At 43.8% G+C, this 23,519-nt stretch overlaps 1 protein-coding gene across 3 annotated transcripts in view; it reads right to left on the reverse strand.

Moving 5' to 3' along the window:
• The window catches only part of LOC309524855 (zinc finger protein RFP-like), a 46,863-nt gene that overhangs the window by 5,113 nt on the left and 18,231 nt on the right, over positions 1-23,519 (reverse strand). Inside the window, exons 4-8 of one of the 3 annotated variants that reach the window (XR_014216027.1) lie at positions 22,675-22,905; positions 21,519-21,541; positions 20,422-20,540; positions 18,202-18,234; positions 6,547-7,355 (exon numbers count right to left, since the gene is read on the reverse strand). Coding sequence is in view for 2 of the 3 variants with exons in the window: in XM_082209990.1 (XP_082066116.1) it covers positions 162-392; positions 1,315-1,410; positions 3,016-3,441 (753 nt within the window). In the remaining variant the exon portion in view is untranslated. Of the gene's footprint in view, positions 1-161; positions 393-1,314; positions 1,411-3,015; positions 4,084-6,546; positions 7,356-18,201; positions 18,235-20,421; positions 20,541-21,518; positions 21,542-22,674; positions 22,906-23,519 lie in introns of those variants that run through there. The other 2 variants (XM_082209988.1, XM_082209990.1) reach the window with 2 other exon arrangements.

The following is a 23,519-nucleotide window of genomic DNA, read 5'->3' on the forward strand; positions in this document are numbered from 1 at the left end:
CTAGTCTGCATTCAGGTGAGTTAAGCATCCCAGGTCTCTTGGGTCTTCCTGTCCATTACAAACCTGACTAGAGGCTCCATCAACTCAGCCCCTGCACTCCTTGCATACATGAAAGGGGCAGCCTTTTCCTAGAGCCTTGGGCTGTTCTGCCACCATCTTACCTGCAGGAGTTCACTCGCTGGTTGCTGACTCTTCTCCTCCATCTCCTGGATGATCCTCTCAAGAGAGGAGAGTTTCCTGCAGAATCTGGCCAGCTGCTCATCCCTTCTCCCTGCAATCTCCTTCTCCACCTCTTCCATGTGAGTCAGCAGACGTTTTTCTTGTGCTTCCAGGAACCGGCGCAGTCCTCTGAACTTCTCCACAGTCTTCAGCCTCTCCGTTTCTGTTAATTTCTGCAAGAAAAGAGGAGGTCTGAGTGTGGAAGGTGCTCAGCCTTCAAAACATCAGGAAGAGAATTGTGAGAATTCCACAGGGAGGACACTTCTGATTTTTCATAGACATGAAACCTCCAGTTACTAAAGAAGTAAACCTTTATTTTGAGGGGAGGCCCTCCCCATTGCTGTTTCTGTTGACTTCTAATTTGCAGAGAGCTACAGCCCAAAGGAAGGAGCTTTTTCCATAGCCATGGATGTTCCCTGCATGTTTTGGGGCATGGCATAACCAGAGTTCACAGTTGTTCAGAGATCACCCAGGGACATAATACACCCCTCAGTTTAGGCTGGTGCCATTTAGGTGTAGGAAAACTGCAGAAACAGGAGGAGGAGGACAGTGCAGCGTTCATCCCCATAGCTCCCCTGTTTTCTTTAAAGGTTCAAAATGGCTTGAGTTTCCTAAAAATGAACATGAGCGCACATTCAGAAAGACAACTCTTTAGTAATATTTATGGTAAATCAGGATTTGAATTGACCTGCTTCCACCCTCTCAGCTCACAAGTCCTCAGGCTTCTCCTTCACTGCTATTCATATAATAAATGACAATGGGAAATAAACTCAATTTAGCTGCATTGAAACGTGATGGAGACTGAAATATGGAGACTGAAACAGAACAATCTTTTGAAATTTACACCTCTGAATCTTTCAAGGTTGACCCAGCCAGGTAATGTTCACAAAAAATGTATTTATGAGGGTAAAGTACATATCAAAATATTTGTACAAGAAGGCAGCCACCTTCATCATAATAATAAATAAACAAACAAACTGATATGGAAAAGGAGAATGGGGGGAAGTTGAAATGGGCAGATTTCCCCATCCTTCCACAGTCCTGACTCAATTCTTCAAGTGCTTGTTCCCCCCTTGGAATAAGAGTGGCACTTACAAGGAGGTCTTTGCTTTCCTTGTCCAGGGCTGCTTGATGGGCCAGAATTTCCTCTCTCTCTTTCCTCAGAATCTCCAAGCGGTGACAGATCTCTCCCTGAAAAGAAAAAGGGAAACTTCGGTTTGCTTGAGACACAGAGAGAGGAGATGAATATTATACAGGCTTCTTGGGTCCAGTGGCCTTGCTATAATAGCGAAGTAGTTTACTAGAGGAAATAAAAGTACAACCTTTTTGGGTCCATGGCTTCCTGGACCAACTTCCTTCTTTCTGCGGTGTCCCTGTGGGGCTCAGGATCCCAGTTGGGTCCCCCCCCTTGCTTGCAGCCCCTCACCCTTTCTCTAACACCCTCCTCTCCCCTCTCCTTAGGAGTCCTCCTCTGGGTCTCTGAGCTGCCCCAAAGAGAGGTGCCTTCTCACGCTGCCCCACAGGGGCCTGGGACTTGTCTGTCCCTTCCCAACAGCAAGGGCCCCTCTCCAGTTTCCTTGCTTCCTCCGAGGCCGCCTCAGCTCCTGGCAGCCAACACCCCCTGGCCAGCCCCAGAGGCGCCATTCGCCAGCGGAGCTTGTAGCCAGGGCTGCTGGAGCAAACAGCTGGAGGGACAGAGGTCAGTGTTGCCCCCCTGAGCATCATTCAAGGCCCCCCAGGTGCCACAGCACACGGGTTGAAAAGCACGGCAGAACTGGGATGGGAAAGTTTTCTAGCGCAACAAACTAGTCTGGAGAAGAGCAGAGGCAGCCATGCTTGCTCCTTTGAACTTCTTTGAGGAAAGTTCTAGCCTGACTTCTCATCTTGAGGTCCCAGGGAGAAGTGGGAAGAGGAGGAGGAGGAAGGGCTAAGGCCATATCCAGAATGAGGGTTTTATTTTTTATGTATAATAGCACAGGTCCCATTCTGAGTTGTCATGGAAAAGTCATCTTCCCCCCTGGTCTTTGCAAATGCCACTCTGAACCACTGGCGCCCTCCCTGTGGAACGCCCTCCCACCAGATGTCAAAGAGAACAACAACTACCAGACTTTTAGAAGACATCTGAAGGCAGCCCGGTTTAGGGAAGCTTTTACTGTTTGATGTATTATGGTATTTTAATATTGTTTTGGAAGCCGCCCAGAGTGGCTGGGGAGGCCCAGTCAGATGGGCGGGGAATAAATAATAAATTATTATTATTATTACAATTATTGTTATCACTGAGTCCTTTGCCAATTGGGATGGGAGGAGATCCTCAGCACACACACACACCCCACCACTGAAATCTCATTGCACAGGCTCCACAGCACCCCCAGAATAAGCATGCTCCCCACCAGTAGGCGCTTCCAGTAGATCTGCTTCCAACAGATACTTGGGGGAGGATCCTGTACCAATTGGTCAATTCCTGGCCACCACTCCTCCCCTCTCCCTCCCAGCTGATCCCTTGCAACCTTGCTGGGGGATGTGGATGAGGTTAACCCTTTCTCTCCCTCCCACGGTCCCAGTACAAATCTTTGAAGCTGCTGTGAGTATTTCAAGGGAAGATCCCTTTGTCCCCCTGGAAGAGAGAAAGGCTTCAACTCCCTCCTCCCAAACCTCAGGCTTCCCCTGGGCTGCTTTTTACATAATAAACAACCACCAATTCATGCCATGCCTACTTTGGACCTGAGAATTAAAAAGATAACCTCCCAAGAAGAATCCACAGCTATTTCTCCCCCTCCAGATCCAGGGATCTCCTACCTTGTATTCCTCAAAAGCCTCTTCCAGAGGAATCACCTCGTGGTGTTTGTGGTCCTTGGATCTGTCACACACCACGCAGATGGGGGCTTCATCTTTCTTGCAAAAGAGTTTCAGGGGCTCCTGGTGTTTCTCGCAGACTCCTCCTTTCCCTCCTTCCTCCTTTCCCTCTTGAAGGCTGAGATTCTCGATTAATTCTACGAAGTTTGCCAGTTGCCTGTTGGGGATGAGGCTCCTCCTCTGGACTGTTTTTCTGCACTGAGGGCAGGAAGCCTCCGCCTCCGATTCCCCCCAGAACAGGACCAGGCAGGATCGGCAGAAGTTGTGCCCACACTCTGGGATGGTCACTGGATCCTTGAAGTAATCCAGGCAGATGGAGCACGTGGCTTCCTCACAAAGATTCTGGATGGGACCCCCTGCAGCAGCCATGGCTCCCTTAGGCAAAAGTCCCGAGTTTCGTTTTCAGCCACTGGGAGTTTCACTTCCCGGAAATGACTCAGAAACTCAGTGAGCACGTGATCTTTTTAAAAAGATCTCTGCAGATCCTGAATGTTTTCTCAAGTAGCAGTGAATGCTCCTTCCCATGCTTTTGACACAGGGAGAGCGGGATCTTCATTGTCGCTCACAGCCAGCGGAACAACACTCCCAATTCACCCCTGTTCCTTGCTTCCTCCGGAGGGACTGGAAATGGCTGGAGGTAATTGAACATCTCGCTTAGCAGCAGGCCTGGGATGTTCCCTTGAGCAGGGTGAATGTAACGACGAGCTAAGGATTACAGCACACCTGAGCATGTGCAGAGTGCATGTGCTGCATCACTGAGCAACTTCCCAGCCCCGTTTAATTTGTCTCAACCATTTCTGTACCGCTGGATTGCCACTGTCTCTAAGCAGTGCACAAGGTATTCCATACAATGAAAAAGAGTGGAAAATATAAAATAAGCCTGCTAGGATGATGATGATGATGATGTCTTCAGTAGGCTCAACAGGGAGAAGGGCCTGTCTGACCGCAACCTGGAAGGGAGTTCCATAAAATTGGGCCCACAATGGAGTGCTTTATATCCCACCTTTATGCCAAGGAGCTCCAGGTTCTGGGCTAGGCAGAGAGCCCGTGACTGGCTCAAGGTCACCAATGAACTTCATGCCCGAGTGGGGATTTGAACCCTGGCTTCCCAGGTCCTGGTCCCACACTCTAACCACTACACTACACTGTCTCTCAGCAAAATTGGGAGTGGGAGTGGGCGTCCATCTTTAAATGGTGTTCTTTGGGACAGCAGAACCTGAGTGGGGGATGTTTGGCTCAACTCTACCAGACACAGATGTTGTTGAGCAAGATCTCGCAAAAAAAAAAAAAGAATGTTTTAAAGCTACTTTTTTAGGAAATTTGCCCAAAAAACCACAACACTGCTGATTCGAGCTGCCATATGTCCTGATTTTTCTGGACATTTTAACCGATTTTTGAAAATTCTGCCAGGACGCTATTTTCAAGAGACAAATCCTGGGAAATTCCGTATGTATGACAGCCCAATGATATAAGCGTGCTCACAGCGGAGGGGGAAAGATGGGTTTGAGATCCACCCCTTGTTTAGATAGGTACAAGGACACCGTGGAAAATGAGTGCCAGAAATGTTCATTTAAGTCGGGGTTGCTGATGTGGCAGCCTGAGGGTGCTGATATACCCACTAGGACCTCCTGTGGTGCCTGCAAAAGAAGACCTTCCGCTGGAGCCAGAACCTCAACAGGCACTGGAGCATCCACACCGGGGAGAAGCCGTACAAGTGCTCCGACTACAGGAGCAGCTTCAACCGGAGCCAGAGCCTGATCACGCACCAGAAGACGCACGCGGGAGAGAAGCTGTACATCTGCTCAGACTGTGGGAAGACCTTCATTGCTCATCAGAGACTCCTCACGGGGGAGAAACTCTACATGCTCCGGATGAAAGGAGAGCTCGAGGGCGAAATGCAGTGTGGATTCGCACCAAAAACACCCTCCACAACTTCAATCCTAAAAAAGGTCAACAGCTTTTCAGCCCTTTGGGCGGCCCTCACGACCCTTCACTTCATCAAATCTGGCCCTCTTTGAAAAAGACCCCTGGACTAGATGATCCTCAACTCTACAATACTATATTTCTAGGGCAGGCATGGACAAGATGTCGTGATCTATTTGGAGATCCTGGGGCTGATATTGGTTGATCGCAGGCTTCTCCTTCTTCTGAAGCCGACTGGCCTTCTGGGAGTTAGAGCTCTGGTGGCGGTGTGAGGGGGACGTGGTGGAGGGGGGAAGGCAGGAAACGAAAAGGAACACCACCACCACCCCCGGAAAAAAAACAGTGAGAACGGCAAAGAAGAAAACACATGGGGGAAAACCCCCTTAGCACATAATGAGTTTGAGGGAAAGGCTTTAAAGCAACAGCAGGGGAAAGACGGAGAAGCCCAGTGGAGGCTGCCTTGCCCCGTGAGCAGCACAGCTTTGAGCAGGGCCACACAGACACACACACACACAGCACCCGAGCGAGGGCGGGACATGGACGTGCAGGGAGAGCAGCTGGCATTTTGTCACCCCTCTCAGTGATGACACTCGGGGCGGGCTGCACGGGTGGGAAAACAAACTGCCCACCCCCTGCTCTGGTCCCCATGATGGAGGCAGGGAGGCAGGGGCACATTCGCTCCACATTGCAGATTCTCATAGCACTAGAATCCGTGGCCCTCCAAGAAAGCTGAATGTTGGGAGATCCAGGACAGATAAAAGCAGATAATTGAACTATGGAACTCACTGCCACTGGGGGCAGAGATGGTCACCAAAGCAGGAATCTTTTGCCCAACATGGCGCTCCAGCTGGTGACCCTTAGATTAAGAGTCCAGCACTATCCAGAGGACACCCCATTTGATGCCCCCAATATGCAGTACAGAATAATAATAATAATAATTTATTATTTATACCCGCCCACCTGGCTGGGCTTCCCCAGCCACTCTGGGTGGCTTCCAACAAGATATTAAAATACAATAATGCATCAAACATTAAAAGCTTCCCTAAACAGGGCTGCCTTCAGATGTCTTCTAAAAGCCTGGTAGTTCTCTTTGACATCTGGTGGGAGGGTGTCCTTCTAAATAAGGAACGTCAATGCATCAACCTTAAACACATTTATAACAGGGCAGAAGCCCCACTCAAGGCAATGGGGTTTATTTCTGACAATGTGTGGAGATGGGGAGGCTGTATTTGCAGAGGGCATTTGAAGCCGACACCTTGTTCAATTTCTTTTACATTTTCTTCCTGTCTGAGGCCTCTAGAGCAAGAGGCTATCCTGCGTGACGTGGGTCAAGGGGTTCATTTTTAGTCCTCTATTAATCCAACGATGCATGCATTTTCACAGCTGCATAAGGTCTTGTGGGGAGAGGAAGGTTTCCTAGAATTGCAGAGTTGTGAGGGACCCTGAGGGTCATCTATTCCCACCCCTGCAGTGCAGGAAACATTTGCCCAACGTGGGGCTCAGACCCACAACCCTGGGATCAAGAGTCTCATGCTCTGCCAAATCAGACACCTCAAACAGAAAACAAGATTGAAGGTGAGGAAATTTATTAGGACTCCTAAAAGTGTGACTGTCTCTCTAAGAAGCTGCAGAGGGAATTCTGGGAAAAGGAAAGAAAATGCAAAGCAAGAGCAACTTTTTTTTGTTTTGTTATTTCTGCTGATTTTGACTGGAATGAATCCTCTCAAAGGGCCCTTGGAAAACTGCCCAACCTGCTCTTGGCGGGTGAATGGTTTTTATGTCAGTCACTCTGGTCTGGAGAGAAACTCCTGCTGGGACTGAGAGGCAGATTTAGTCCCCTCAGGAGATAATGAGGGGGGTTTTAGAATTTCCCCACAGATAAAAGAAAGGGAGGAGGGTCTCTCCAGAGAACGAGGCTCCTGAGAACGTGTAGAGTTCGGATCCTGAGTCAGCGTCAGAAAAAGACACACGTCCCCCTTCATAGTCCAGAGTCACCCGGATCCCCCTGGGCTTCTCCCTCAGGGACAGAGGAGAGAAATCAGGGGAGGTGCAGGCCAAGTACTTCTCTCCCCACATCCCCACAGCCCAGACCCCTGCCTCAGGATTGAAGCTGAAATAGTCCTTTCTCTCCACAGACTCCCTGGCGACCCCCAAACCCCACCATCCCCCACTTCTCGCAGTGACTTCCCAGAAATGTCTGCCTGCTGTGAACCCCTCATGCCCCAACACACAAAACTCGTGGCTGAATCTCTCAGGATTATCAGGCAGGGCTCGACGTGTGTCTCCATGTATCACGCTTTTCCGATCCTCCGACAGGATGAGTTCAGGATGGGCTGTGTCTGGATCCAGAGTGACATTTGCTGTTGGGGAGGAGAAGAGGGAAAGAGAAGAATATGCAGAGTCAGCTGAGAGACAGAAACGGAAATAATAATAATAATAATAATAATAATAATAATAATAATAATAATTCCTTCCAGTAGCACCTTAAAGACCAACTAAGTTAGTTCTTGGTATGAGCTTTCGTGTGCAAGTACACTTCTTCAGATAGTGTGCTTGCACACGAAAGCTCATACCAAGAACTAACTTAGTTGGTCTTTTTTTTAAAATATTTTTTATTGCTTTTTTTCCAGGTACAAGTGTATCATCAAGTATATATCAAAAGCATTTTTTTTTTACAGAAGAAAAAAAAGAGAGTCAGAAAAAAAAGAAATTTTCCATTTTCCAGTCATAACTTTCAAATCCATCGGACTTCCCCACATCCTCCGAACCCTGCATTCTTCATAACAAAAATAACAGCAAATTATTACCTTGTTTCATATGTTTTTGTGTCCTCCACTAACCATATTTCTCTGTTTACAGTAACTATTTGTTTAGTCATTTTAATACCCAATATTAAGTCCAGACGTTACTCTAAACTTTAATACTTTCATAAATTTTACTTATAATTCCTTCAAGTATTTTTACTGAAGCTATTTTTCTCCTAAGCTTAGCAAATTCTCAACATTCATATATCTTATAATATTTTTGTAGATAGTCCTTAAATTTTCTCCAGTCCTCTTCTGTTGTCTCTTCTCCCCGGTCACGGATTCTGCCAGTCATTTCCGCCAACTCCATGTAGTCCATCAGTTGCGTATGCCATTCTTCCAGCGTGGGTAAATCTTGTACAGTGGTACCTCACAAGACGAATGCCTCGCAAGACAAAAAACTCGCTAGACGAAAGGTTTTTCCGTTTTCGATTTGCCTCGCAAGACGAATTTCACCTATGGGCTTGCTTCGCAAGACGAAAACGTCTCGCGGCTTTGTTTCCTTTGTCTAAAAACAAAGACATGTTTTGTTTATAAAGTTAATTTATTTTCCCTTCAATTTTTGAACTGCTCTTTACAGTATGTGTGACTTTAAAGAGCAGTTAACAAACTGTTGTTGTACCAAATTTGGCTTTGTTTGGACTTTTTTTGACCATAGGAACGCATTAATTGATTTTCAATGCATTCCTATGGGATTTCGTGATTCGCAAGACGAAAAATTCACTAGACGACAAAACTTGCGGAACGAATTAATTTCGTCTTGCGGGGCACCACTGTATCTTCCAATATTTGGCAATGAGGATTTTTGCTGCTGTAGTTGCATAAAGAAAAAAGGTTCTATCCTTCTTTAACACTTTCTGGCCGACAATGCCCAAGAGGAAGGCCTCTGGTTTCTTAGGAAAGGTGTACCTAAACACCTTTTTTAACTCATTGTAAATCATCTCCCAGAAGGCCCTCACTCTTGGACAAGTCCACCAGGTGTGAAAGAATGTCCCTTCAGCCTCCCTACATTTCCAACATTTGTTATCTGACAAATGGTATATCTTTGCAAGCTTGACTGGGGTCATGTACCACCTATATATCATTTTCATAACATTTTCTTTCAGAGCATTACATGCTGTGAATTTCAACCCGGTGGTCCATAACTTTTCCCAGTCTTCAAACATAATGTTGTACCCAATGTCCTGAGCCCATTTTATCATGGCTGATTTGACTACCTCATCTTGAGTGTTCCATTTAAGCAACAAGTTATACGTTCTTGAAAACACTTTTGTCTTTGGTTCAAGTAATTCTGTCTCTAGTTTCGATTTCTCCACCTGGAAGCCTATTTTTTTATCCTTTTTAAACACCTCTTGAATTTGGGCATAGTGTAGCCAATCATGCACCTTGTTTTTAATTTTATCTAAGCTCTGCAATCTCCAATTATCTCCAATCTTTTCTATAATCTCATGGTACTTTGCCCAGCCCACCTCCATGTTGGGTCTTTTTCGGGCTTTTGCCTCAGCTGGTGAAAGCCACCTCGGAGTCTTATTTTCTAACAAGTCCTTGTATTTAGTCCAAACTATAAACAAAGCTTTCCTGACAATATGGTTTTTGAACAATTTATGAACCTTTGCCTTGTCATACCACAAATATGCATGCCACCCAAAAGCATTATTAAACCCTTCCAGATCTAGGACATCAGTGTTCTCTAATAGAAACCAATCTTTCATCCAGCAGAAGGATGCAGCTTCGTAATATAACCTTAAGTCCGGCAGGGCAAATCCCCCTCTTTCTTTCGCATCTGTTAAGATTTTAAATTTTATCCTGGGCTTTTTGCCCTGCCAGACAAACTTCGAGATGTCCTTCTGCCATTTTCCAAAGCATTCCACTCTGTCCACAATCTGTAGGGTTTGAAACAAAAATAACATCCTTGGCAATACATTCATCTTAACTGCTGCAATTCTTCCTAACAAGGAAAGTTTCAATCTTGACCAGATTTCCAAGTCCTTTTTGATTTCAGACCAGCATTTTTCATAATTGTCTTTAAATAAGTTCAAATTTTTAACAGACAAATTGACCCCTAGGTATTTCACTTTTTTAACCACAGTTAGCTCTGTCTCCTTCTGAAACCCATCTATTTCTGAAGGCGTCAAATTCTTTCCCAACACCTTGGTTTTTTGTTTATTCAATTTAAAACCTGCAACTCGACCAAAATCATTTATCAATTCTAAAGCTCTTTTGGTGCTAGGTTCTGGCTCCCGTAATGTTAATACCAAATCATCTGCAAAAGCCTTTAATTTGTATTGTTTATCACCGACCTGTATTCCTTCTACCAACTGGTCCCTCCTAATCAAATTCAACAACACCTCCAGGACTGATATAAACAACAGAGGGGATAAGGGGCACCCCTGTCGTGTCCCCTTTTCAATTTTGAACTCTTCAGTCACCACATTGTTCACTATCAATTTTGCCTTTTGTTCTGAATAAATTGCTTCTATGCTATTTTGGAATGCCCGTCCCACTCCCATCCCTTCCAAGTTTTTTCTCATAAATTTCCAGGAAATGTTGTCAAAGGCCTTCTCTGCGTCTATAAATATCAACACTGCTTTCAAGTTCAGATTTTCCTGCAATAATTCCAGGACATCTATAATGTTCCTAGTGTTATCTGACAAATGTCTGCCTGGGAGAAAGCCTGCCTGGTCCTTGTGAATTACTTCATTTAAGACCTTTTTGAACCTGTTTGCCAAAATATTGGCGAAAATTTTGTAATCCACGTTTAGGAGTGAGATGGGACGGTAATTCTTAAGTTGAGTCTTTTCAGATTCCGATTTTGGTATCAATGTGATAAAAGTTTCTTTCCACGACTCCGGTGCCTCCCTCCCCTCCATAATCTGGTTGCACACCTCCAACAGTGGTTGAGTCAAATAGTCCTTTAATGTCTTGTAATACTTGGAGGTAAGTCCGTCCGGTCCTGGAGATTTACCTAGTTGCATATTCTGAATGGCACTCTCAATCTCCTGTGTTATTATTCTGTGATTCAGGATTGTTTGCTTCTCTTGAGATAGTTTTTGTAATCCATTTAGTTTTATGAATTGGTTTATCTCCATCTCTTCTTGAGGCCCTTGTTTAAACAAATTTTTGAAGTATCTCAGGAAACACTTTCTAATTTCTTCTGGTTTCTGAATATTTTCCCCTTCCACCTCTAGATTGGTAACAAAGTTCGATTTTTGTCTCTTTTTCAACTGCCATGCTAGCAGTTTTCCACATTTATTTGCTGATTCAAATGTTTTTTGTCTCATTTGTTTGATTTTCCATTCTACTTCTTGGTTTATCAATTTCGAATATTGAGCTTGGTAAAATTTAATCTCTCTTAAGACTTCTTTTGACTTTGGGTTAAGTCTCAGTCTCTTTTCACCTTCTCTTATCTTCTCCAATATCTTATCTTTTTCCCCGTTCCAGAGTTTTTTCTTTATTGAATTTTGTTGAATCAGAAACCCTCTCATAACTGCTTTACTCGCGTCCCAAATTGTTCTTTTTTCCACCGGAGTGTTCAAATTTAGCTCAAAATAGTCCTTCAAGTTTTTCTGGGCCTTCTTCACAATCTCCTGATCTCTGAATAGAGTGTCATTCATTCTCCATCTGAAAGATCCAGTTGGCAAAAGTTTCAATTCCATTTTTAAAGCATTATGGTCGGAGCAGGTTTTAGGGCAGATTTCTACTTTTTTTGTTTTCGGAGCCAGTCCTCTAGATGTCCAAATTTGGTCGATTCTTGTCCAAGATAGGTGAGCCTCAGAGAAGAATGTTCCTTCTTTGCCTAGTGGGTTCTTTGTCCTCCATATGTCAATCAAGTCCATGTTGTCCATTAGTTCGAAGAAGGTCTTAGGTAATCTGCCGTCATTAGTCAGGTTTTGATGTTGTGACTTGTCCATGTAGGTGGAGACCACCCCGTTCATATCTCCCATCACAATGATGTTGGTATAGTCAATATAGTCCAGCATTGACTCATGCAGCTTTTTATAAAATTCCGATTTCCCCTCATTAGGTGCATAAATTCCTACTATCAAGAATTTCTCTCCTTGTGTTTGTATTTCAATTGCTAAAATTCTTCCGTGTTCATCTTTAAACAAAAATTTTGGTGATAGGTTTTCTTTTGCATAGATCACTACTCCTCTTTTCTTAACTTTGTCTGATGAAATAAATTCTTGACCTAGTCTTTTGTTGATTAAAACTCTCCTATGAAGCCTGGTCACATGTGTTTCTTGTAGACAAATAATGTCCAATTGTTCTTTTTTCAATATGTGAAAAATCTTTTTCCTTTTCTCGGGGGAATTTGCGCCATGGATATTCCAGCTAAGTAGCTGCAGAGACATCCTGGATCAATTTATCAGTTCAGAGGGGATGGGTCTCCCTTTTCGTCCAAGTCTGGAGGTGGAATAGGTGTTGGGCCAGTAGGAGGTGGTGGCCAGGCTCCTGCAACTCCTTTCCGAAGATCCTCCCCGTGATCGTTCAGGAATTTTTCTTGGTCCTCTTCACTTCTGATCCTTACCTTTTTCCCTCTGAAGTTGAAAGATAATCCTTTGGGAAATTCCCACCTATAGGGAATTGCGTTATTTCTCAACAATGCAGCGAGGTCTTTAAATGTAGCTCTCAGGTCCAGAAGTTGTTTTGGTATATCTCTGTAGATTTCTGCTGTCTTCCCCTGAATCACCAATGAATTTTTAAAATGTAGGCTGAGTATGTTATCTTTTTCTTGCCTGGATCTCAAAATGATCAGGCAGTCTCTCGGTTTGTCCTTCCTCGCCACTCTTCCCAATCTGAATGCGGTGACTATTTTAAAATCCTTGTCTTCTGCTAGGTTCCAAAATTTTGTAATCTCTGCTGTTAAGAAACCAGTCAAATCTTCTTTTTCACATTCTGGTATATTTCTAAGCCTCAGATTGCTCTCCCTATTTTTCAGCTCCTGCATGGACAGAAAGGCTTGCTGTTCATTGATCTGTCTACTCAGTGGCCTTACTTCCCCTCTCAATTCCTCAATCCTCTTATTTGCCACTTCTGCTCTTAATTTCGCATCATCGGCCAGTTTCCGATTTTCTGCTGCTGCTGTTTGAATTCTCCCTATCACCTGTGTATTTTGGTTAACTTGATCAGTCAGTTTGTTAATAGTAGCAGTTACCTGGTCAAATTTAATCGCTTGTTCATCTGCTTTTTTATTTAATGCTGCCAGCTGTTCCAATATTTCCTTAGAGACTGGATCCAGTCCTCCTGAGGCCATGTCCCCTGGAGCTGGCTGCTTAACTTCTTCCTCCTGTAGGCCTGAAACAATTGGAACAGATGATCTGCGTGCCTGTGAAGTTAAAGTTGTTTGCAACAGTTCAGTCTGTTTTGCTTTTTTAGAAGCCCTTGTTTTTGCTGCGCCACTCATTCCACAGCTGTCCATGCGTCAAGGTCAAATTGTAAATCCCATGGGAAAGCAGTCCGAGACCAAAAACATCCAAGCAGAAGGTTTAACAAAAACAACCAGCAGTTCTCAGAGATTATACAATCCACAGTCCTATAGGGGGAGCTCCCCTGAAGTTGAAGGCAGGGAAGAAGGCAAAAAAAAAAAGGTTTCCACCATTAAATTCCTCAGTAGCAATAAAATAAAAGAGACAAAGGGGAGACCTTTTCAAATTCACTTCCAAACTTGCAGTGCTTTAACCAAGCCAGATGATAGTTTTAACAGTGGTGCATGCAACAGTTTCTTTTTGTATCTCCCCACTTTGCCCAAATGCAACTTTTAACTTTAATAACAGTTACGACAGTTTGATGGATCTTTTGTATCCAAGCAGTCCGGGAGCAGGGAGTAAAATCCCCAAAATTTGTAATCCACCAGAAAGAGGAGAAAAGTCAGCCCACAGTCATTCCATACTTAAAATTAGTCCTTCTTTAACCCAGTCCAAATTTGCAAAGTGAATTCCTTTTTTCTTTAAAAACCCCTCTCCACACTTCAGTTTAAAAGGGTCTTTGCTTGGCACTTTAAGCAGAGTCGGAAGACGGACTTCCTTTTAACGTCTCCCGCTGTCAGCCGAATTTCACAATTTAATTTTCAAGAATCTTGTGTTTCTTACTCACGAGTTGTTGTTTGCAGCCAGATTCAAAGAAGAAAGGTCAGCGCTCATCAGCAGCAGCCGCGCGGCTTCACTTCCGCGGAAAGAGCGATGAACTCACAGCACCGCAACCCCTTTCACGTTCCGGAGCCCCTTACGGGGTCCCTTCTTCGTTTCCGAGGTCGCTCCTGGTACCCGCCGAGTCCCACGTCCACGGGCTCACTCTACCCGTGGTTTTTCTTAACGGGTCTCCGCTCTGCCGTAGCAGACGACCCTTTTCCGCGGAGCCCCTCTTCACAGCGCGAAGAGGACAGCCATTGCTGTTTCGCGCCGCCTCCGGAAGTCCTTAGTTGGTCTTTAAGGTGCTACTGGAAGGAATTTTTTTATTTTGACTATGGCAGACCAACACGGCTACCTATCTGTAATAATAATAATAATAACCCCGAAAAACCCAGATTCCATTTCAGATCAAGAGGATTCTTTTGATCACATGCTAGACAGAGACTCCTCCTTGCAGACTCTCATCAGAATAAATACCTTCCTTGTTGGTTTTTAAATCAGTTTCCTTTTTTTTATATAAATTTTTTATTGGTTTTACAAAAAAAATTTATAACAAACAAACACATAAAAAGACATACATACACATATAGTGTTTCATAATATTTTTTCCATAAACTTCTTTTCTCGGACTCCCCCATACCTCCCCTTTCTGCATCCCAATGTCCATAGTTTTTTAGCAACTTATAAATATTTCTTTCTAATCTCTGTCATCTTAATCTTTTCTTTAATCCAATCTTATATCACTGTAACCCTTTCTTTCTAAAAACCTTGACATTTTAGCATTCACCAAGTTTGTAATAGTCTTTTAGATAGATTCTAAATTTCTTCCATTCTTCTTCCGCCGTCTCTCTTTCCTGGTCGCGAATTCTGCTAGTCATCTCAGCCAATGTCATATAGTCCATCACTTTCATCTGCCATTCTTCCAAGGTGGGTAGATCTTGTGTCTTCCAATACTTTGCGATAAGTATTCTTGCTGCTGTTGTTGCGTACATAAAGAAAGTTCTATCTTTGTTTGGCACCAATTGGCCGACAATGCCCAAGAGAAAGGCCTCTGGCTTCTTAAGAAAGGTACATTTAAGTACCTTTTTCATTTCATTATATATCATTTCCCAGAAAGCCTTAATTTTGGGGCATGTCCACCAAAGGTGATAAAAAGTGCCTTCAGTTTCTTTACATTTCCAACATTTATTGTCAGGCATATGGTAAATTTTTGCAAGCTTGACTGGGGTCATGTACCACCTATAAATCATTTTCATAATATTTTCTCTTAAGGCATTACATGCCGTGAATTTAATCCCGGTGTTCCACAACCTTTCCCAGTCAGCAAACATAATGTTATGACCAATATCCTGTGCCCACTTAATCATGGCTGACTTAACTGTTTCATCTTGTGTATTCCATTTCAACAGCAAGTTATACATTCTTGACAGATTCTTAGTATTGGGTTCTAACAATTCAGTCTCTAATTTTGATTTTTCCACCTGGAAACCAATTTTCCTGTCTTGTTTATAAACCTCCATTATTTGGTAATAATGGAGCCAATCTTGTACTTTAGTTTTCAATTTTTCATAACTCTGTAATTTCAGTTTGTCTCCATCCTGTTCCAAAATCTCACAATACTTTGGCCATCCGGCCTCCATATTGAATTTCTTCAATGCCTTAGCCTCCAAGGGTGATACCCATCTAGGGGTTTTGTTCTCCATCAAATCCTTATATCTTATCCAAACATTAAACAGCGCTTTTCTGACAATATGATTTTTGAAGGCACTATGCACTTTGATTTTGTCATACCATAAATACGCATGCCAACCAAATGTATTATTGAAGCCTTCCAGATCCAAGATGTCTGTATTCTCGAGGAGCATCCACTCTTTCAGCCAGCAAAACGCTGCTGCTTCATAATACAGTTTTAAGTCCGGCAGGGCAAATCCCCCTCTTTCTTTTGCATCTGTAAGTATTTTAAATTTTATTCTGGGCTTTTTGCCCTGCCAGACAAATTTCGAAATGTCTTTCTGCCACCTCTTGAAACAGTCCAACTTATCAATAATCTGCAAGGTTTGAAACAAAAATAACATTCTAGGCAATACATTCATCTTAATAACTGCAGTTCGGCCCAACATTGACAATTTCAGATTTGACCATATTTCTAAATCTTTTTTAATTTCTAACCAGCATTTTTCATAGTTGTCCTTATACAAATTCAAATTTTTAGATGTCAAATACACCCCTAGGTATTTCACCTTCTTAACCACCGTCAAACCTGTCTCTTCTTGAAACTTCTCCTTCTCCATATCTGTTAAGTTTTTCCCTAAGACTTTAGTTTTTTGTTTATTCAGTTTAAATCCAGCTACCTGGCCAAATTGTTGAATTATTTCTAACACCCTTTTCGTACTAGTGTTTGGCTCTTGCAAAGTCAATACAAGGTCATCTGCAAATGCTCTTAACTTGTAATGTTTAGCTCCGACCTTTACACCTTTAACCTGCTGGTCATCTCTAATCATATTCAGCAACACCTCCAGAACCGAAATAAAAAGCAATGGGGAAATTGGGCACCCCTGTCGTGTTCCTTTTTCTATCTTAAGTTCCTCAATTATTGCATTATTTACAATCAACTTGGCTTTTTGTTCAGAATATATCGCACCCATACCGTTCTCAAATCCTTGGCCTACCCCCATCCCATGATGATTCTTTTTCATAAAACTCCAAGAAACATTGTCAAAAGCTTTCTCCGCGTCCACAAATATCAAGACTGCTTTAGTGTTTATATTGGTTTTTAAATCAGTTTCCTTCACTTTCTAATATTCAATGTGTATTGTGCCGGCCCTCCTCTCAACCGAGGCATTTTCTAAACAGTATATAAATTTTATGAAATAAAGCAAAATCTATAAAATTGAGGGGATAATGATCTGTCTGGAAAAATAAATTCTGTGACCTGCATGAAACACTTGAGAAGATAGAAAGAATGACAAAAGAAAGCACAGTTAGTTCTGAAAATGAGATCCCTAGTGTGCAATAAAGGTAAAGGTACCCCTGCCCGTACGGGCCTGTCGTGTCCGATTCTAGGGTTGTGTGCCCATCTCACTTAAGAGGCCGGGGGCCAGTGCTGTCCGGAGACACTTCCGAGTCATGTGGCCAGCGTGATGAAGCTGCTCTGGCGAGCCAGCACCAGCGCAGCACACAGAAATGCCATTTACCTTCCCGCTAGAAAGCGGTACCTATTTATCTACTTGCACTTAGGGGTGCTTTCGAACTGCTAGGTGGGCAGGAGCAGAGACCGAAAGACGGGAGCTCACCCCGCTGCGGGAATTCGAACCGCCGACCATACGATTGGCAAGTCCTAGGCACTGAGGTTTTACCCACAGCGCTGCCCGCGTCCCTAGTGTGCAATAGTCTGCCAAATAATTTTTAATCAATCAGAGTACTTGGGATTGCTTTCCTTACTTTGGTTGGATCATCTTATGCTTGTGAGCAGCTGTTTTCAGCTTTGAATTATACCAAATCTGACACCAGAAACAGACTAACAGATGACTTGAGTGCTGCATGTGTTGCTCTCAAACTTACAAAGTAGGAGCCAAGGTTAGACAAATTATCAACATGCATACAGCAGCAAAAATCACATTAATTGTTCAAAACCATGCCAAATACAAACTTTTACCTTTCAATAAACTGTTCTTTGTATCACTGAAAGCTCTGTTATTGTGTTTTTCTTTTAAGACCAAAGGTGTTAATGTATGAGTTGTTTTTTTCTAAACTAAAACCTCAGTATTCAGGTTAAATTGCCGTGTTGGCACTTAGCAATAAATAAGTGGGTTTTGGGTTGCAGTTTGGGCACTGGGTCCATAAAAGGTTTGCCACCACTGGTCTATAGGCAGAAATGGAACTCAGACTGGTGTGCAGGTTCTTTGCAGGGCGAAGCTCTGCCACCAGGCCAAGCCTTCAAACCCTCTCCCAGTTCATTCATGGGACAGACAAGGAACCCAAACACCTCTAGAGGACTAGTTACAGATAGGTAGCCGTGTTGGTCTGCCATAGTCAAAATAAAAAAATTCCTTCCAGTAGCACCTTAAAGACCAACTAAGTTAGTTCTTGGTATGAGCTTTCGTGTGCATGCACACTTCTTCAGATAACAGAGGACTGTTCAGATCTCTAGAGGACTGTTACCCAGAGTGACGCCATTGAAGGGGGTCCCAAAGTCTGCAGAACAGACGGTTCAACACCCATGAAATATCAGTCCCCATCCCTCCTGTGAAATTGTAACTCTCCTGGAAATTTACCTTTCTGAATCTGTTCACTGAATAGCAGAGCATCTGAGGAAGCAGAAAGATATAAAGTGTAAGGGCAACACTCTTCCACCAGAAATAAATCTCTGTACAAAAGTAACATTTCATAACATAGCATCCTCAAATTCTAGTATTATTATTAAATAGTAGAAAAACAAGATAACAAGATAAACATTGGAACAAGATAAACATTGGAAGAATCTATGAAAATAACTAAAGCTTTAAAACTCAGTAATCATAAAGCAAGCTTACAAATAAGAGAATAAAAATGTTCAGCATGAATTTTGCTGGTCTCTGAACTTTGTCCCTGAAATTGGGCTCTGCATTGGAGGACTAGAGGGGAGGCAGAGCAATAGGAATCCCATAAAAGCATGCAGAGGGGAGATAGAGGCAGCCTTAACATCTTCCCCAAGTAAAGTGGTGGGGGGAATCATTAAAGCCAAGATTGTGAAACATAATAAGGAGTGAAGGTTGATGAGGAAGGATTGGCAGAGTTCTCAGGCAAAAGGAAACCCTTCCTCACAAACCTTCTACAAATCTTTAAGGTTGTTAACAAGCATAATTGTGCCCTTTGGGGCTCATGTGACGCTTTGGGGCTCATGTAACGATGCCTTATGAGGAACGGCTAAGGGAGCTGGGCATGTTTAGCCTGGAGAAGAGGAGGTTAAGGGGTGATATGATAGCCATGTTCAAATATATAAAAGGATGTCACATAGAGGAGGGAGAAAGGTTGTTTTCTGCTGCTCCAGAGAAGCGGACACGGAGCAATGGATCCAAACTACAAGAAAGAAGATTCCACCTAAACATTCGGAAGAACTTCCTGACAGTAAGAGCTGTTCGACAGTGGAATTTGCTGCCAAGGAGTGTGGTGGAGTCTCCTACTTTGGAGGTCTTTAAGCAGAGGCTTGACAACCATATGTCAGGAGTGCTCTGATGGTGTTTCCTGCTTGGCAGGGGGTTGGACTCGATGGCCCTTGTGGTCTCTTCCAACTCTATGATTCTATGATTCTATGATTCTATGTGCTCTTGCTTCCTCTCTCAATGGGGGAACTCTCAGGAGATCTTGAAGGCTGAAGCCCTAGATATGGCAGCTGCAGGGGGACGTCTGAGGAGGAGACAGCTCAGGCCTTGGCTCCACGGCTGAGAAAGAAGCCTGAGCAGGAGGCAGAGGGGGAACTGGGGGCTTCTTAATGCCCTCTGACTCCATTCAGAGCAGGAGAACCTCCAAAAGGACAAACTCAGAAGATGACTGAATACGACACGGAAAGAATAATGGGAGGAGCAACAAAAGATTAAAGAAAATTAAAGGCCTCTATTAGATTGGATTTTCGACGTTAAACATCATTAAGACAATCAAATCCGAAGAAAACAGCATGATGGACTGAGATAAATTTGGCTGTGGACTTAAGATCTCCAGGCCGACAACATACAGACAAATGGACATGGGGAATCAAAACCGGGGAAGGGAGGGGGAACCTTAGAATCCAAAGGCTTTGTAACCAACTTTTTGAATTTCTCTATACTTTCTATCTTATATTCTTTATAACTTTGATATTTTACGTTTCTGTTTTTTCTTTTTTTTTTTTAGAAAGGGGGAACTCGTGGAAGAAATGAGAGCGGATCTGGGGGAAAATTTTGTTCTATTATAAGACGAGGAGTGATGCTAAGATGGTGTAAATTTAAATTGGTTTATGAGTATAATATATTAGGTTTAATTAGGGATGAGAACTTGTGGAACCAACTTAGATAAAGGGGAATACAATCGGGAGGGGAAGGAGGAAGTCCCAGAAAGAAGGTTATGAAAAGAAGGGTCTAAGTTAGTTTCTCTTTTTCTTTCTTTCCTTTATCTTTCTTATTTTCCTATTCTGTTATTATTGGAAATTTTAATAAATATGATTATAAAAAAAAAAAACAAAAGGACAAACTCAGATTGTGCAGACAGGGAACCAAAAGGAAAAGGAGGTTTCGTATAACTGTAAACAGATGCACACGGGAGGAAAAAATCCTGACTTTGCTCTACACTCTGGTTCAGGCTTTCTTTCCCAGCGTCACAATATACATGGGCCATTCTGGGGGACAGGAAATGAAGGCTGGAGCACCAAGAAGGAAGGTATCCTGGGGTTACTCAATTCCATGCAATAAGAGCCTCGTATGTTCAGTTCTGAAAAAGAAACAGAATTCCAGGGTGAAATCCTGGCAGCCAGTTTTCATTACCTTTCCATTGTTTCATTGTATTCTTCACAAGGTGATTTAGATCACAGGATTCCAAGATCCTGTTCCTCAGTTTTGAAGGGAAAGCCAGTGGCTTCTCTGGACTCTCTCTTTCCTCATACCTGGTGAAAAGAAAAACAATGAATGGCCCCATTGTGGCCTCATCTCCCTAATTATTGCAGGTGATTTGAATAAGACGAACAAAGTGGAAGTTTATTTCCCACCAGGTTTATTTCCACCACAAATGAGACCTCAGTCCAAAACCCCTGAGGACAGCTGTCAGTGGCTTTGTAAGGATGCTAGACAGCACAAGGGACAAGATGTAACCCCAAGCGACACCACCGGAGGACTCCCATGGCTTCCAATGATGCTGCCCCCTAACAACTTTCTGGGGAGGTGCCAGGATTTAAGAACCAAACCCCTGAGGTGGAATGCCTGCAACCCCTCCCTCCCTGAGCTTCTCCAGAGGATGTGAGTGATGTCCAAAGTTGCCCAGCGGTCAAAGAGAACAACCTCCACCCTCCCTTCACCCCCTCTCCCACCCAGGAAGGGCACAGCTCCATGCCCCATTGGACTCTCCCTCTAGAGGCATCAAACAACTAGACTTTCACCCCCCACTCAAGACCACCTTCAGCCTCTCACGCTGGAAACGCTCCCAAGAAAAATAACCCACCCATTCTAGACCAACAGACTTTCCCTCCCTCAGTGCCTCAAAGGGGCTGAGTTACCAGAGTTGGGGGGCTTCTAGTTGGGCATTGAAATATGTCCTAAGCTCTTCCCAAGCATCTTTGGCACTTTCTCTTCTAGATGTTTGAAATTACCAAAAAGTCCATGAACAGAAAGTGCAAGAGAAAGAAAAGAGCCCCCATCCCTTTGTGAAGGGATGTGGGGAGGGAGGGAAGAGGCAGTTGACCTTGATCCTTGGAGGGAGAATTGGGGTGCTACAAGTTCCGAAGAGGGGGCTCTACTTTTACCTGTGAGGTGCTGCAGGGAATGAGTCCCACAGTCTCCCCCTCGCAGCCCCTGGAGGGCCATGTCTGAGGTTCTTGCATCTCAGCTTCAAAGAGTGATGCTAATGGAAATGAGCCAGATCCACTTACCTCTGCAAGGTCCTTCTCACATCCTAGAGGGGAAAGGAGAAGGGAATTCACTGCACACCACAGGCCACACTAGGAAGACCCCCTCAGACCCTGGCCCTCAGATGTCAGTCTGCCTGGCACATGCCAAGGTTTAGGGTAGGAATGGCGGAATCAGCCAGTTTTCATTTCTTACAGCTTTTGTTTTTCCAATCTGAAATTATGATTTTTCCCCAGTATCAAGTTCTTCACATTTCCACATCAGTTTGCAATTATTCTTTTTAATCCTTATGAACATCCAGCAGCAGTTAAGGGAATCACACATTTATGGATTCAGTGGAAGATTCCACTCCATGTCTTGTTTTAGATTATAATTTATTAACTTTAATCCAGTTTGCATTGTGCAATTCAGACATAAGTAAGCCTACAGGATAGTCCTACCAGGGCACTGTCCCAGTCCCCAAATTTCAAATGCTATTTTCCACCTGGAAATTAAAAAAGCACCTGCAGCATAAAATGCCTCCCAAGGGGTAATAAAATAGGTCAGTGTTTTTTTGGGCTTTTCCACACGTCTGCTTTTCCTGTGCCCAGAAAACACGAGTCCAAGTGGTTTTATCTTTGCCCTGCCGCTTTCCCTCAGGAAAAAACTGCTCCTTAGTGCAACATCAAAGCAAACGTCAATCCGGAGAAAACCTGGCTGATGTTTATTCTAATTCAGCAGTAAAAAGAGGGTTTTCTTGGAGGAAAGGGGTGGGACAAGCAGCAGTCTGGATGAGTCCCTCTGTCTTGCTCTTTGGTCACTGTGACTGCGCAACATTCTGGGTCGATCTGTATCCATGGAGAAGTGGATCAACCCAGAAGTTGTGGAGGAAGCGGGAAGAGAAGCTTGGTCAAGAGACTGGCTCATGTCGGAAGGAGGCCTGAACGCATCCCAGACGAAGCCCTCCACAACTGAAAGGCATTCGGTGACAAATAACCAGCAAAAAGCAGAAGATCAGTTCCCGTTCCATCAAAAATCTCTAGTCTGCATTCAGGTGAGTTAAGCATCCCAGGTCTCTTGGGTCTTCCTGTCCATTACAAACCTGACTAGAGGCTCCATCAACTCAGCCCCTGCACTCCTTGCATACATGAAAGGGGCAGCCTTTTCCTAGAGCCTTGGGCTGTTCTGCCACCATCTTACCTGCAGGAGTTCACTCGCTGGCTGCTGACTCTTCTCCTCCATCTCCTGGATGAACCTCTCAAGAGAGGAGAGATTCCTGGAGAATCTGGCCAGCTGCTCATCCCTTCTCCCTGCAATCTCCTTCTCCACCTCTTCCATGTGAGTCAGCAGACGTTTTTCTTGTTCTTCCAGGAACCGGCGCAGTTCTCTGAACTTCTCCACAGTCTTCAGCCTCTCCGTTTCTGTTAATTTCTGCAAGAAAAGAGGAGGTCTGAGTGTGGAAGGTGCTCAGCCTTCAAAACATCAGGAAGAGAATTGTGAGAATTCCACAGGGAGGACACTTCTGATTTTTCATAGACATGAAACCTCCAGTTACTAAAGAAGTAAACCTTTATTTTGAGGGGAGGCCCTCTCCTTTATTTTGAGGGGAGGCCCTCCCCATTGCTGTTTCTGTTGACTTCTATTTTGCAGAGAGCTACAGCCCAAAGGAAGGAGCTTTTTCCATAGCCATGGATGTTCCCTGCATGTTTTGGGGCATGGCATAACCAGAGTTCACAGTTGTTCAGAGATCACCCAGGGACATAATACACCCCTCAGTTTAGGCTGGTGCCATTTAGGTGTAGGAAAACTGCAGAAACAGGAGGAGGAGGACAGTGCAGCGTTCATCCCCATAGCTCCCCTGTTTTCTTTAAAGGTTCAAAATGGCTTGAGTTTCCTAAAAATGAACATGAGCGCACATTCAGAAAGACAACTCTTTAGTAATATTTATGGTAAATCAGGATTTGAATTGACCTGCTTCCACCCTCTCAGCTCACAAGTCCTCAGGCTTCTCCTTCACTGCTATTCATATAATAAATGACAATGGG

The sequence above is a fragment of the Podarcis vaucheri genome (assembly GCF_965113315.1).
Source record: "Podarcis vaucheri genome assembly, chromosome: 2".
Classification (NCBI taxonomy): domain Eukaryota; kingdom Metazoa; phylum Chordata; class Lepidosauria; order Squamata; family Lacertidae; genus Podarcis; species Podarcis vaucheri.